The 12,740-nt window shown below is 33.4% G+C and overlaps 1 protein-coding gene across 1 annotated transcript; it reads left to right on the top strand.

Moving 5' to 3' along the window:
• Positions 1 to 4,024, top strand: LOC123202201 (serine/threonine-protein kinase STY13-like). Its single transcript, XM_044618037.1, has 6 exons — positions 1 to 868; positions 1,411 to 1,543; positions 1,815 to 2,010; positions 2,611 to 2,735; positions 3,057 to 3,215; positions 3,327 to 4,024. Exons 1-6 carry the CDS (start codon positions 642 to 644, stop codon positions 3,615 to 3,617), a joined length of 1,131 nt encoding a protein of 376 aa, XP_044473972.1. The 5' UTR covers positions 1 to 641; the 3' UTR covers positions 3,618 to 4,024.
• The last annotated feature ends 8,716 nt before the right edge of the window (positions 4,025 to 12,740 follow it).

Below are 12,740 nucleotides of genomic sequence, written 5' to 3'. Positions count from 1 at the left end.
CCAAGTGTACTCTTCTCATTGGCCCTCCATTTTCTCCTAACATCAACTCCTCTCTTCGCTTTTTCTTCATGTTCTGCTCCACTCTATTTAGAACTTCCATCGGAGCTGATTCTCGTCAATTCACCGGAAAATTTTTACACGCAAATTAAAACTCTTTCACAACGACGTCGTTTTTGATCTTGTTCATGAACATGACGACGATTATGTCAATTACTTTTCATTTTTTTTAGCGTGGACTTTAAGGTTTTTTTTTTTTTTTGGTCTTCAGCTTGTTTTCATTGTTTGAACTTTTCTGGTTTTAAATTTATGCACGGAAGTTGAGGCTTCGAAAATATGAGAACTTCGGAGTACTATTTAATTCGGATATCTATTTGAACATTTTTCCTTCTTTTTCGTGTGTTGGCGATTCTGAACGGTTAATTTTGAGAGAGAAGTTAAGTAACAGCCATCAGAGGAATTAGGTTTTGGTTTTGTGGAATTAGTACGTCTGCGAGATTGAAAAAAATTATTCTTGTTTTAAGCTGATTTGGGGCGATAATTTTTGTTTGTGTATAGAGAGAAGAGGATTGAAGTGAAAAAAAAAAAAAGCAATTTTTTTTTTTAAAGAATGAGGAGCTCGGGAATAGTTTGAGTTTGCGACTATGAGTTGCAGCAACGACGAGAACAGAGGAGGAAGAGAAGAGAGGGAAAAAGAGCAGCATGTTTTGCGGAGGTCTGTCGAGAGAGAATCATCTATGACCATCTCGCTAAATGGATCTATAACGGCGCCGCAGTTGACCATCGATGAAAGTCTACTTGTTGACCCTAAATTTTTGTTTATCGGCTCCAAAATCGGTGAAGGAGCTCACGGAAAAGTTTATGAAGGAAGGTTAGTGTCAGCTTCTTTATGTTAACTGAGTTTTTACTTTCATCTTTTTTGTTGTTACCAATGCAAAACAGGTTTTTCAGTTTTTGCTTAATTTTATTGATAATGTAAGCTACAGTTTGCTGATGGAATGAACAAGGATGGCCATGTATTGTACTCTGCAACTGACGTGTTTATTAAATGTGTAATTGTACTGGGATATAGCTGTAACATGAGAACCTAATGTATGTGGGATTGAAATTTTATTTTCTCCTCGTATTTTTTAAAATGGAGGTGGGTTGTTTCTTGAGGAACAAATACCGCCAATTTTTCGTTTTGGTTAACTACATTTGACATTTAAGATGTATATTAATTAAACTGTTTACTCTTCTGAATGGCACGTAAAATTTGGTAGATATTTGTGTAGATTTTTATATTTGGATATAAGGATTTTCCATCTATTATGATGTGAATTGTACCATTGGCTATCACGCTGGAACTGTAAGAGTAGTTTGTCTTGCAACTAGTATTTCTGGTTACATAGATGAAGTCTAATACTTTTCCAGGTATGGTGATCAAATTGTTGCCATCAAAGTTCTCCACCGGGGGAGCACTTCAGGAGAAATAGTTTCACTTGAGAATCGTTTTATTCGTGAAGTCAATATGATGTCTAGAGTAAAACATCAGAATCTTGTCAAGGTGAGTGTCAAAATGAAGCCCCTTTCTTCCCCTTTCTTCCGCATCTTTGGCTAATCTTACAAGGTTTGAATCACTGAACTCGATGAAGAAAGTATCTGCAAGTTTACTTGTGTACATTTGCACTTTCATTTCCTAAAGGAAGATTACACACATAACTGTATGGGTTTCATTATAGTTCACTTTAATGCTTGCTACCTACAAAATTCTATCCATTGTCTGTGTATCTGTAATATTAATTGTACTTAGCTTTTCATGTTTCTTTACTTTGCAGTTTATTGGAGCTTGTAAGGATCCTCTGATGGTGATAGTAACAGAGCTATTACCAGGGATGTCATTGCGAAAGTATCTGGTTAACATTCGTCCAAATCAGTTAGAGCTTCCTGTGGCTTTAAATTTTGCTCTTGACATTGCTCGAGCCATGGAATGTCTGCATGCCAATGGCATTATACACAGAGATCTGAAACCTGGTACTCCCTGACCACAGTTTATTATGTTGTAATAGTGATCCAAGGTTCTTTTAAGGTGTTATGCAGAGTTACTCCTTTTTATGTGTGAGTGTGGAGGAGTGATGTGCTTGACCTTTTTTTCTTTTTCGTTTCTTCCCTTTTTCTGTTTAGTGAAAGCATATAAAGAACTTGCAGTCATCTCAATAAATATGTAGAGACTAAATTTTATTGTAACATAACTAACATTGAAACAGTGTCTGTATATATTGATCTTGTATTTATCTGTATTTTTATCTTAGATTCTTTTCTTTTGTGCCTTGCATCATCCAATAAGGGATTGTCCTGAATTTTGGTTTATTTTTTAGTCAAATTTTTAGTTCTGTCAGTATGTACTTGTTTATAACTTTACTTCTGCTAATTAGCTCAAGCTAATAAAACTGAATATTTGTATCTAAGGTTTTTGTACTAAAGATGATTGTAACACATTCATTGAAACAACTACTTATCCTTTCAGCTGAAATGAATGATGTTTGTAACTATTATGATTTATTGAAGCAGAAGTTAGATTGTAATTTCCTGTCCTGGATAGCATATAACTGACAATTAATTGTTTCAATGCAGATAATTTATTGCTGACAGCAAATCAGAAGTCTGTGAAGCTTGCTGATTTTGGTCTTGCTAGAGAAGAATCTGTGACTGAGATGATGACTGCAGAAACTGGAACTTACCGATGGATGGCTCCTGAGGTTTGTGGCTCTTAGAGTTGTTTCCTTGTAGGATCTGTGGATTTTAATTTATTAGTGTTGGGGGTACAAACTAGCAAGGTGGCTTCAAAAATAACTGCTTAAATATGAAATTTATTCATTTCTTTGATTTTGAGGTTCCGCACAGTCTTTCTATGGTGCAACTATGGCTAGTTTTTCCTTTTCTCTGAATCCTCTATTCTATGACTTGCAAGTGATTGACATCAATTGTTTGGATAGATTTACATTATATGCAAAATACAGAGAAGCATACCTTCTCCTGGGCGATTGTCTCTCTCACCAACAGTGTATGTGCCTATGCAGTTGTATAGTACTGTGACACTGCGTCAGGGAGAGAAGAAGCATTATAATAACAAGGTTGATGTCTACAGCTTTGGAATTGTTTTTTGGGAATTGCTAACCAACCGCATGCCATTTGAAGGCATGTCCAATTTGCAGGCTGCTTATGCTGCTGCTTTTAAGGTGTAATAATTCAATTGCGTAGTACTTTTCTATTGCATTTGGCCATTTTGCATAGGATGATTATTGAATTGGAGATTTTGCTAATCAAGTTATGTTTTGTCTGAGATGCAGCATGAGAGGCCTAGTCTTCCGGAGGATATATCCCCTGATCTTGCATTTATCGTACAGTCTTGTTGGGTTGAAGACCCTAACATGAGGCCAAGCTTTGGCCAGATCATTCGCTTGCTCAATGCTTTTCTCTTCACACTTGGCCCACCCCCACCATCTGTTCCAGAAACTGACTCCAGTGAGCCAGAAGCAACAAGTACTGGCTCCATGACCGAGTTATCTGCTCGTGCAAGAGGAAAATTTGCTTTCCTTCGCCAACTGTTCACTGCTAAAAAGACCAGGAACTCACAATGAATGGGTAAATTTTGATTAATTTTCTTTTTGTTCTATTCAGAGAAAGTTGGTATGCAATAGTAGATATATATGTTTACTGAATCACTGCTTAGTTACCTTAAATGACTAGCTGAGGAGCAAAAATGTTGAAACTAGAAAGGAATGATGTTGACGATGATACCATTGGGAAAATAAAAGAAGACAGATAGAGGACCATTTTCCATCCTAGTTGATCTTTTTGTAAAACAGATACATGGTTTTAGACCTTTTCTAGTTCATATCAATATCACTACCTCATTCTGAAACTATTTTCTTTGGTTGAAGGCAAAATAGCAATTTATATTAGGATTGAGTACTTGTAGATTAGAATTGATGTGTCCAAATGGGCAGGATTATATGAATTAGCTCTGAGCAAGACTATCGCAGTATATTTTTGTTATTATTCAGTTTATAATGACTGCTAATGACCATGTGTTTGAATGTTTAACTGGAGTATGTCCATAAACGAAGTAACCAAGCAATGTCGATAACATGCTTTAATAGCTTCAAAGGCCTGAAAGAGGTTTTGGTTAATTTTCTGGAGTTGAATGCTTCAAATGCCATATGTTCATGTTTTCTTTGGAACTATGCTTGTGGGTAGGCTTGTGCATGAACACGTAGGTTTGAATTTGAAAATCCGGTCAAGTACTTTTCGTGTATTATAGGAGAAATGTCGTACCAACTGCGTTCTGAGAATAGACTGGAAAATATACCTTTAATTCTCATGGAAATTCCTATGCTGGGAATTTGTTTTTTTGGTCCAAGTCACATGGAAATTCCTCCATATCTTGACTGCTAATGTGAGAGACTTTCACTGTGCGAACCAGGTGTACATTTATCTGGTAACTGCGTTCTGAGAATAGACTGGAAAATATACCTTTAATGAAATGCTGCTTTTTAGGCCTAACGTTTCATGTCATCGCATTGTATTCATAGTATATTAGTTCAAATTTTGTATCAGAGACGTTTAATTTTAACCTGATTTGAATTAAAATCATGTTAAAATTTTTTAATCTTAAGCCCGCTATTAAATATTCGAGTTGACCTAATTTGTTAAAATTATTTATTGGTTTTACTTTTTAAACTATTTTTACCATTTTAATTTTTTTATTAAATTATTCCAACCTATTATTAATAAAACACATAATATAATATTTTATCTTGTTTACAAATAATACAAAAATTAAATATAAGATTTTTAAAACACATCAATACTCTGATTAATTAAATCATATTTTTATTATTTAATAATAAAATAAAATATTTAAATAAAAATAAAAAATAATGTGAATAATTATAATTATATAAATCATTAGGATAGATTTGGATTGTATTATTTTTGTGTGAATTCTAATATTATTTGATTTAATTTTAAGTCATGTTAGATTGATTTAAAATAAATTTTGTATTAAAAAAATTTAATTTTATTCTAATTTGTTTTGCATGGTATCATATTAAATTAATAAGCTGTGTTGAAAATTGTCTGCACTGGCCCCTTTGTACTAGAATCAAGAATCAGGACAACTCGATTCGCAGAAGTGGAGCATCAGAACTAATTGCATTCTTTGCTCGAATCAAAGGCGAAGCTCAAACTTTGATCTCACTTAGCAAAGAGGAGCATAGTTTATGGAGACATGTTAATCAATAATAATTTGTGCATAAATAACAAAGACAAATATTAATATGATATTATATAATTTAATAATTTTAAGTTAAAAATAAAATAATATTTGATCATATAATAATAAATTAATATTTATACTTGTAGCAATTAGAAATGGTAATTTAAGGGCCCCTTGACCTTAAAGATTTTCTGATAGAAATAAAGAATAGAACGGGGGGTAGAAATGAAAAAAATTCCATCAATTGGAGATAAGTCGGGGATGGGAATACATGTGTCCCCGCCAAGCTCTGCCGCTATCCCTGTTCTTGTCTCCGCCCTCGTTCACATCTTATTCCCTTATATTAATATATTTACTTAAAATACTAATATATTTTTATAGTTTTAGATTATTTATATTTTTCAAATTTATTTAGGTTTTTATTGTGCATATTAAAGTGGTTAATATATTATATTTGTAGCATTTGAAATAGTGGATTGATTTTAATTTTATTTAAATTTATTATTTAATATATTTATATTGTGTTTAGAGAATATAAGAAGAAGATTTTTTTTTACGGGTATGAAGAAGAGATTTTTTTCTTTTGAAGACGGGGAAGAGATTTTTCTTTGTGAGAAAAGAACATAAAATCATTTTTATTCTCGTAACGAGAATAAAGATTAATATCTCTTACGAAAACGGAGATAGAGATTAAAATTCTCTCACAATGCGTCTCTGTTGTCATCTCTACTCCTGATTGATCATACTAGTTGGAAGGGGAATTATACTGTTGGATAGATATATATTAAATACCCAAATATTCTATCAGCGTTATAGCCTGTGAGGTGCTACGTTACGTGAACTAGCAATAGATAACCTATCTGATTAAGAAATATCCAATCACAATTGAACATCTGTCCAAAAGTATAACCAACTAAAGCTAAAAAACCAAAAATAGCAAACTCCACACGTGCTGCTGCCTTGCTTACAGCAGAGTCTTTGGATCACCTCACGTCGGCAGAGCTGGAGGCCTTAACAGCATCTTATAATTCCATCACGTACCTCTACTGCCATCCCAGTCGAAGATGTGGTCGAGCTTGCGGGCCTGAGTCCATATCAGCTTGTTTCTGTCACAAGGTGCCCTACTCTTAATAATGTAAGGGCCGAATGGTCATATTCCATGCCACGTTTGATGATATATTACCACTCTTTAAAATTAAAAAAAAAAAAATCTATTTTTCATCTAATTTTAAATTTGCAAATATTTTAATTTATTTATTTAATAAAATTATTTTAAAAAATTCATCAAGTTAAATAACATTCAAATATAAAATTTTATTAAATATATTTATACCTCTAATTTATATTAATTTTAATTAAAAATTATAATAAAAATTTCAAATTTAATAGTTGATGTTGATATTCATAGTTGGTAAAGTTTAAAATTACATTGATTTGATGTGATATTAGCCTACGTTACATCAAATTGATGCAATTTTCAACTGGAGAAGAAGTTATAAGAATGAAAAGAAGATGAGAAGAAAGAAGAAAAAAAAAATGAATAATATTATGTATACCAATTTCAGATATATAAATATATACATATTTATATATGTTATTATATAATTGAGTTTTATTTTATTTTTGATTCAAAATCACTAATCGTGTGATAATACATATAAAAATATATATTAATATATACAAAATGAAGACGTATAATTTTATTAAAATAAAATATTTAAGGTTAAAATATATTTGTTTGTACGTTGTAAGTAATTTAATTATATTATAATATTTAATAAAATAACATATATACCCTTTAAATGTTAAAATTAATGATTGATTTTGATAATTAGGTGTGAAAATGATATTTTCAAATTTAAATATAAAAATTTGTTATTTCATCAAACTTTGAGTGGGGAATGTGTGAGTTAGGATTTTAACGGAACAATATATAAGAATTTAGAAGGAAAATTGCGCGGTTGGACGGCAAGCAAATAGATTAATCATTGATTGGGTCCTTATTTTGGACATAGCAAAAGACCCGTTCGTATCAATTTAAGTTTGGTCAACGCTTATGTTTCTCTTCAAGTCCATATCATATTGGAAAATTAAATTTTGAATTTTTTATTATGTATTTTATTATAAGGCATGCCTAGAGGTCTCAACTAGATTGGGGAAATTATTAAAAGTGGCCAAAATACCCTCCTACTAAGCAAAAATGCCCAAAGTCACTATTTTCAAGCAAAAATACCCAAATTTACTATTCTTAAGCAAAAATGCCCATGACTTTTTCTAAAATACCAAAATTACCCTTCCCTTCATTTATATAAACCTTCTCACTCACTAAAAGGGGTTAAATAAAATTTTATTAAAATTAAGAGAGTATTTTGATATTAAACATTATAAGAGCATTATAAATTCCTCGATGAAATTTTAGGAATAGATAATTGAGAGGTCAAATGAAATGTTATTAAAATTTGGGTGGCATTTTGATAAATCGACTCGTATTTTTCAGATTTCTGAAGAATTTTTCGATAGTTGTCATTCTAGGGTTTTTCAACTTTTAGAATTCGAATTTCAGTTTCGTTTTTTCGAATTTAACCGTTTTACGATATATCGATTCGTATTTTTTAGATTTTTCAAGAATTTTTCGATTGTTGCCATTTTAGGGTATTTTAACTTTTAGAATTCGAATTTCAGTTCTGTTTTTTCGAATTTCACCGTTTTACGATATATCGACTCGTATTTTTCAGATTTTTGAAGAATTTTTCGATTGTTACCATTCTAGGGTATTTCAACTTTTAGAATTCAAATTTCAGTTCCGTTTTTTCGAATTTCACCGTTTTACGATATATCGACTCGTATTTTTCAGATTTCTGAAGAATTTTTCCATTGTTGTCATTCTAGGGTTTTTCAACTTTTAGAATTCGAATTTCAGTTTCGTTTTTTTGAATTTCACCGTTTTACGATATATCGACTTGTATTTTTCAGATTTCCGAAGAATTTTTTTATTGTTGCCATTTTAGGGTATTTCAACTTTTAGAATTCGAATTTCAGTTTCGTTTTTTTGAATTTCACCGTTTTACGATATATCGACTTGTATTTTTCAGATTTCTGAAGAATTTTTTGATTGTTGTCATTTTAGGGTATTTCAACTTTTAGAATTCGAATTTCAGTTTCGTTTTTTCAAATTTCACCGTTTTATGATATATCGACTCGTATTTTTCAGATTTCTAAAGATTTTTTTGATTGTAACCATTCTAGAGTATTTCAACTTTTAGAATTCGAATTTCAGTTTCATTTTTTCAAATTTTACCGTTTTACGATATATCGACTCGTATTTTTCAGATTTCTTAAGAATTTTTCAATTGTTGCTATTCTAGGGTTGTTTAACTTTTAGAATTCGAATTTCAGTTTCGTTTTTTTGAATTTAACCGTTTTACGATATATCGACTCGTATTTTTCAGATTTCTGAAGAATTTTTTGATTGTTGTCATTCTAGGGTTTTTCAATTTTTAGAATTTGAATTTCAGTTCTGTTTTTTTCAATTTAACCGTTTTACGATATATCGACTCGTATTTTTTATATTTTCGAAGAATTTTTTTATTGTTGCCATTCTAGAGTATTTCAACTTTTAGAATTCGAATTTCAATTCTGTTTTTTCGAATTTCATCGTTTTATAATATATCAACTCATGCTTAATAGTAACATCACTGAAATCACATATCCATATATACCCACAGATAAAGTATATCGTACACATGCACATACAATAAATATATCCATCTAAACATAGGAAGAACGATAAATAAACAATGAGTCAGCTAAATATACATCTGTGAGCTACTCGATACAGTGAAAATACAACTGCGCTGCTAAACGTCAACGCATAAAGGTAGACAACTCTCGGGGAAAATTGTAGCTCCGTGACAACACCAAACACTCAAAAAATTGTAACATAAAGTGGAGTCCTCCCAGAAGCTGTCCAAAAACTCGTCGCCTCTAATAACGCGGGAATGAATGTCATATACGGTCGCATGCGCTGCTTAAGAGTCCCTATATTCTCCGAATCGTATACCGTAATCGATCACTCATGAAAATCTATAACTCCGATGACCCAATGTGCGTTCTCGAAGTTTATAGGGATGAAAACCTATAAACAGTGACACATTTTAATTAATTATCGTTGTCGTTAACCAATTGAATGTAATAGAAATATATATATACTATACCTGATCGACCATCCCCCATGATTTGTACAACAATCCCGGGGAGTACGCTGCATCAACCATCCTCGTGAAGAGCCCCAAAACTCAAACTCGTCAATCGGTGTGGTCTGTCAACTCTTCAAAGCCATCTCAATATGGCCTCCAAAGAATGTGTGGGCAGTCGTCCAACATTGTGAGACAGTCGACTGGTGATCATCCTACTGCCGACGTAATAAAGCCAAAAAGGAATCCACATGCTAAAATGGTATAAACAAGTTCACGTGTTAGTTATTAATAAATATATCAAACTTTTTACCAAATTATATAGTATAGACAACTCACATCGTCAGTCAACCACTCGCGCAACTCTACAAGAAGCTTCCAAAAGTTGTCCTTCGACTTCGATCCTATGAAGTAGACATCATGTGTGTTAGAAGCCGCAGCTCTGGTATACCATGTGAGGAAAGATTCCTCACGCTCTAACGTAGAGGATGGAATCATCGTGAGTTGTCGTTTCGCCCTCCCTCTGAGTGGATTTGTATACAGGGTGCGAACTAGCGCCCCCTTCCGGACGATCCAACCACTTGTTGTACGAACCAACTACATGATACAAAAAACTATTAATTCGTTATTTCATTCTACAAAATCATACACATTATTCGATTTATGTTACCTTCTCCATGTATGCGGGCGGAGGTTTAGCTGGAGAATCCTGAATCACGGTCAAGTCCACAGCGTGTGCTCCCTCAACAGACTGCATAATTATATATAAAAACATCTTAGTGACATATATTTGTCAATTATATTTATTTAGTAATTATAATTGACAAACCTCAATGTGGACGGTCTTAGAAACATCCTCTTGGAAGTCCTCCTCCTGTGAACTAATATCCACAAGCTTTTTGGTCAAGCTCAGGATATCAGCAAGTAACCATAGTCGCTCGTCCTGAAAAAGAGACAAAACATCATTAAAAAATATATATAATATTAAAGACAAATTGATCAATGATATTTCTTAAATCCCTATAACCTAGACTTCCAAGGAAGGTGTTCGGAGATAACCCTCGATCGATGATATATCAATGTCGATTCCCTATATCTATCAAAAGGAAAAAATGGTAAATGATATTTCATATAAAATATAATATGAACAATAATTTTCATACCTCCAATGGAGGATCTAAAGCGATAGGAGATCCGATCGGTTGGCCTTCATGACGAAGACCCTATACAAATATATAAAATGAATTAATCGGTAACAAAACAGTATTAAAAATTAAGTTCTATTGATAAGTGACATACCTCAGGTCGGATGAGTGAAGTCACCGAAGGGTCAACCGGTGCCCCATCCTGTCGACTACCCTAAGATAATAGTAATATTAAATCTATTTAGTGACATTTTATATATAACGTACCTCATGTGACTGATGGGGCATTAAATATAAATTTGAAATTATATACGTACCTCATGTGACTGATCGGATGGTATTGTGGTATCAATGGGGGAGGTCATCCCAATAACGTCATGCCTCTCCTATACAAATGTAATTATAATTGTTAGAATAATAAGACTTTGTACATTTTTGATAAGTAATAAATTAGAAGTGGGTTTATAACCTGAGTGACGAGTGTTGGACATATACGCGTGACGATGTCCTCTAAAGAACTCATACGATCATGTAATCGATTGACATTATCATATAATCGAGTCATCTGGGATGAGATATTGTCACGAAAACTCGATATCTCACGTAAAATCGTAGCACCCCAATGTGCCAATATAACATCTACTGTGGACGTCGTAGATGGTACAGATGGGGGACACTCATCGATGACGTGATGGGTAGTACGATCCTCCACTCCAAGATGGTCAGTGGGCAGGGGGCTCTGAACACCAGGGGGACATAGAGGCTCCTCATGTGGCTCGGAGGTCTCCACAAGTATATCTGAATGTCCTGAGATAGGAGAAGCCTCGTCTCCAATGGCGAGAGGAATCGAAGATGATGAAAATGAATCAACATCCCCTAAATTGGCATACTCACGGATGTCAACATACCATGATAACCCCTTCTCCATCGGGGACAGACGAAGCGGGAAAGTGACATCATCTTAACGATGAAGAGATATAAGTTAAAATAATTACAACATTCAATGAATTAATCAACTTATTAATTAATAAGTACATACCGGGCCACAAGTGAAAATAGTGCCTATATGAGCCCAACTAGGAACGTCCCTTGTAAGCCACCTAAACATCCGTGGAGACGTATACATATCAATAAGATCAACCCAGTCATGCAAAGTCTCCAATGTCTCATATATCCAATACTGCAATATAATCATTTACGATTTAAATAAATCAATTTATATTTTTGTAAATTAATATAATATATATATATAATATTATAAAACATACCTGAAATGTGAAAGGAAATCTGTAGAGGTCATATTTACGAATTTCAGGCATTCGTCCGGAACACACTCTCTCGCTCGCCTGTGACATAGAATCGTATGTCATCTGCCACACAGCAATGCCCCAGGGGTAGGAATTAAACCCATCCAAATGATTAACTAATTGTAAATAATTTGTGGACACCTTCTTTCGTCGATCATTCCCCAACAAAACCATATGAAGAACATACAACAACGCCATCTTGACAGCGTCAATATCGTCATCCTCCCCATGGTTTTGATAAGAAAACACGCTCTATGTTGTGATACTACACTGTCGAAAAACCTCGAAAGTAAGTATCCCTGATCCTATATCCGGACGAGCGAGGCATATATGAAGAAACATCAGTCCGTCGACTAAATGAAAGACATGTCACCAGCGCAAACTCAAACGGGCTAAATCTCACATCAACCCCACTAACCCTGAACCAAAACTCGTCTCTGGCAGAGAGTCGATGTAGTTGTCGGAGTAGTAATGCATGAACCAATATCCCAGAGAATTTGGTTTCGGATAAACGAAGGAGATACCCGAAACATGTCCTCTCAAATAGTCATAGCTGATCTAGGGTCAATGTAGAAGTAATCCGAGATAATGCGGCACGCTATGCACGACATATCGCATCTGCCTGAAAGTGTTTGGACTCGTCGGGGATTCGCAGCTCGCTGTCAACCGGTCTTCTTTTGCGAGAAATATCTTGTAACAATTTTAAAAAATCGTTAGACATTTATAAAAACAAATGTATTCGTGAAAAAAACATAAAAAGATGAAAAATATCAAATAATCAAAAAGGAAATGATAAAACTTAACAAATAAGATTTAAGTGTCTGAAAAAGATGAAATT

This window comes from Mangifera indica, chromosome 18, assembly GCF_011075055.1.
Source record: "Mangifera indica cultivar Alphonso chromosome 18, CATAS_Mindica_2.1, whole genome shotgun sequence".
In the NCBI taxonomy this organism is placed as follows: Eukaryota; Viridiplantae; Streptophyta; class Magnoliopsida; order Sapindales; family Anacardiaceae; genus Mangifera; species Mangifera indica.
This window is presented reverse-complemented; position numbering and strand designations above follow the sequence as displayed.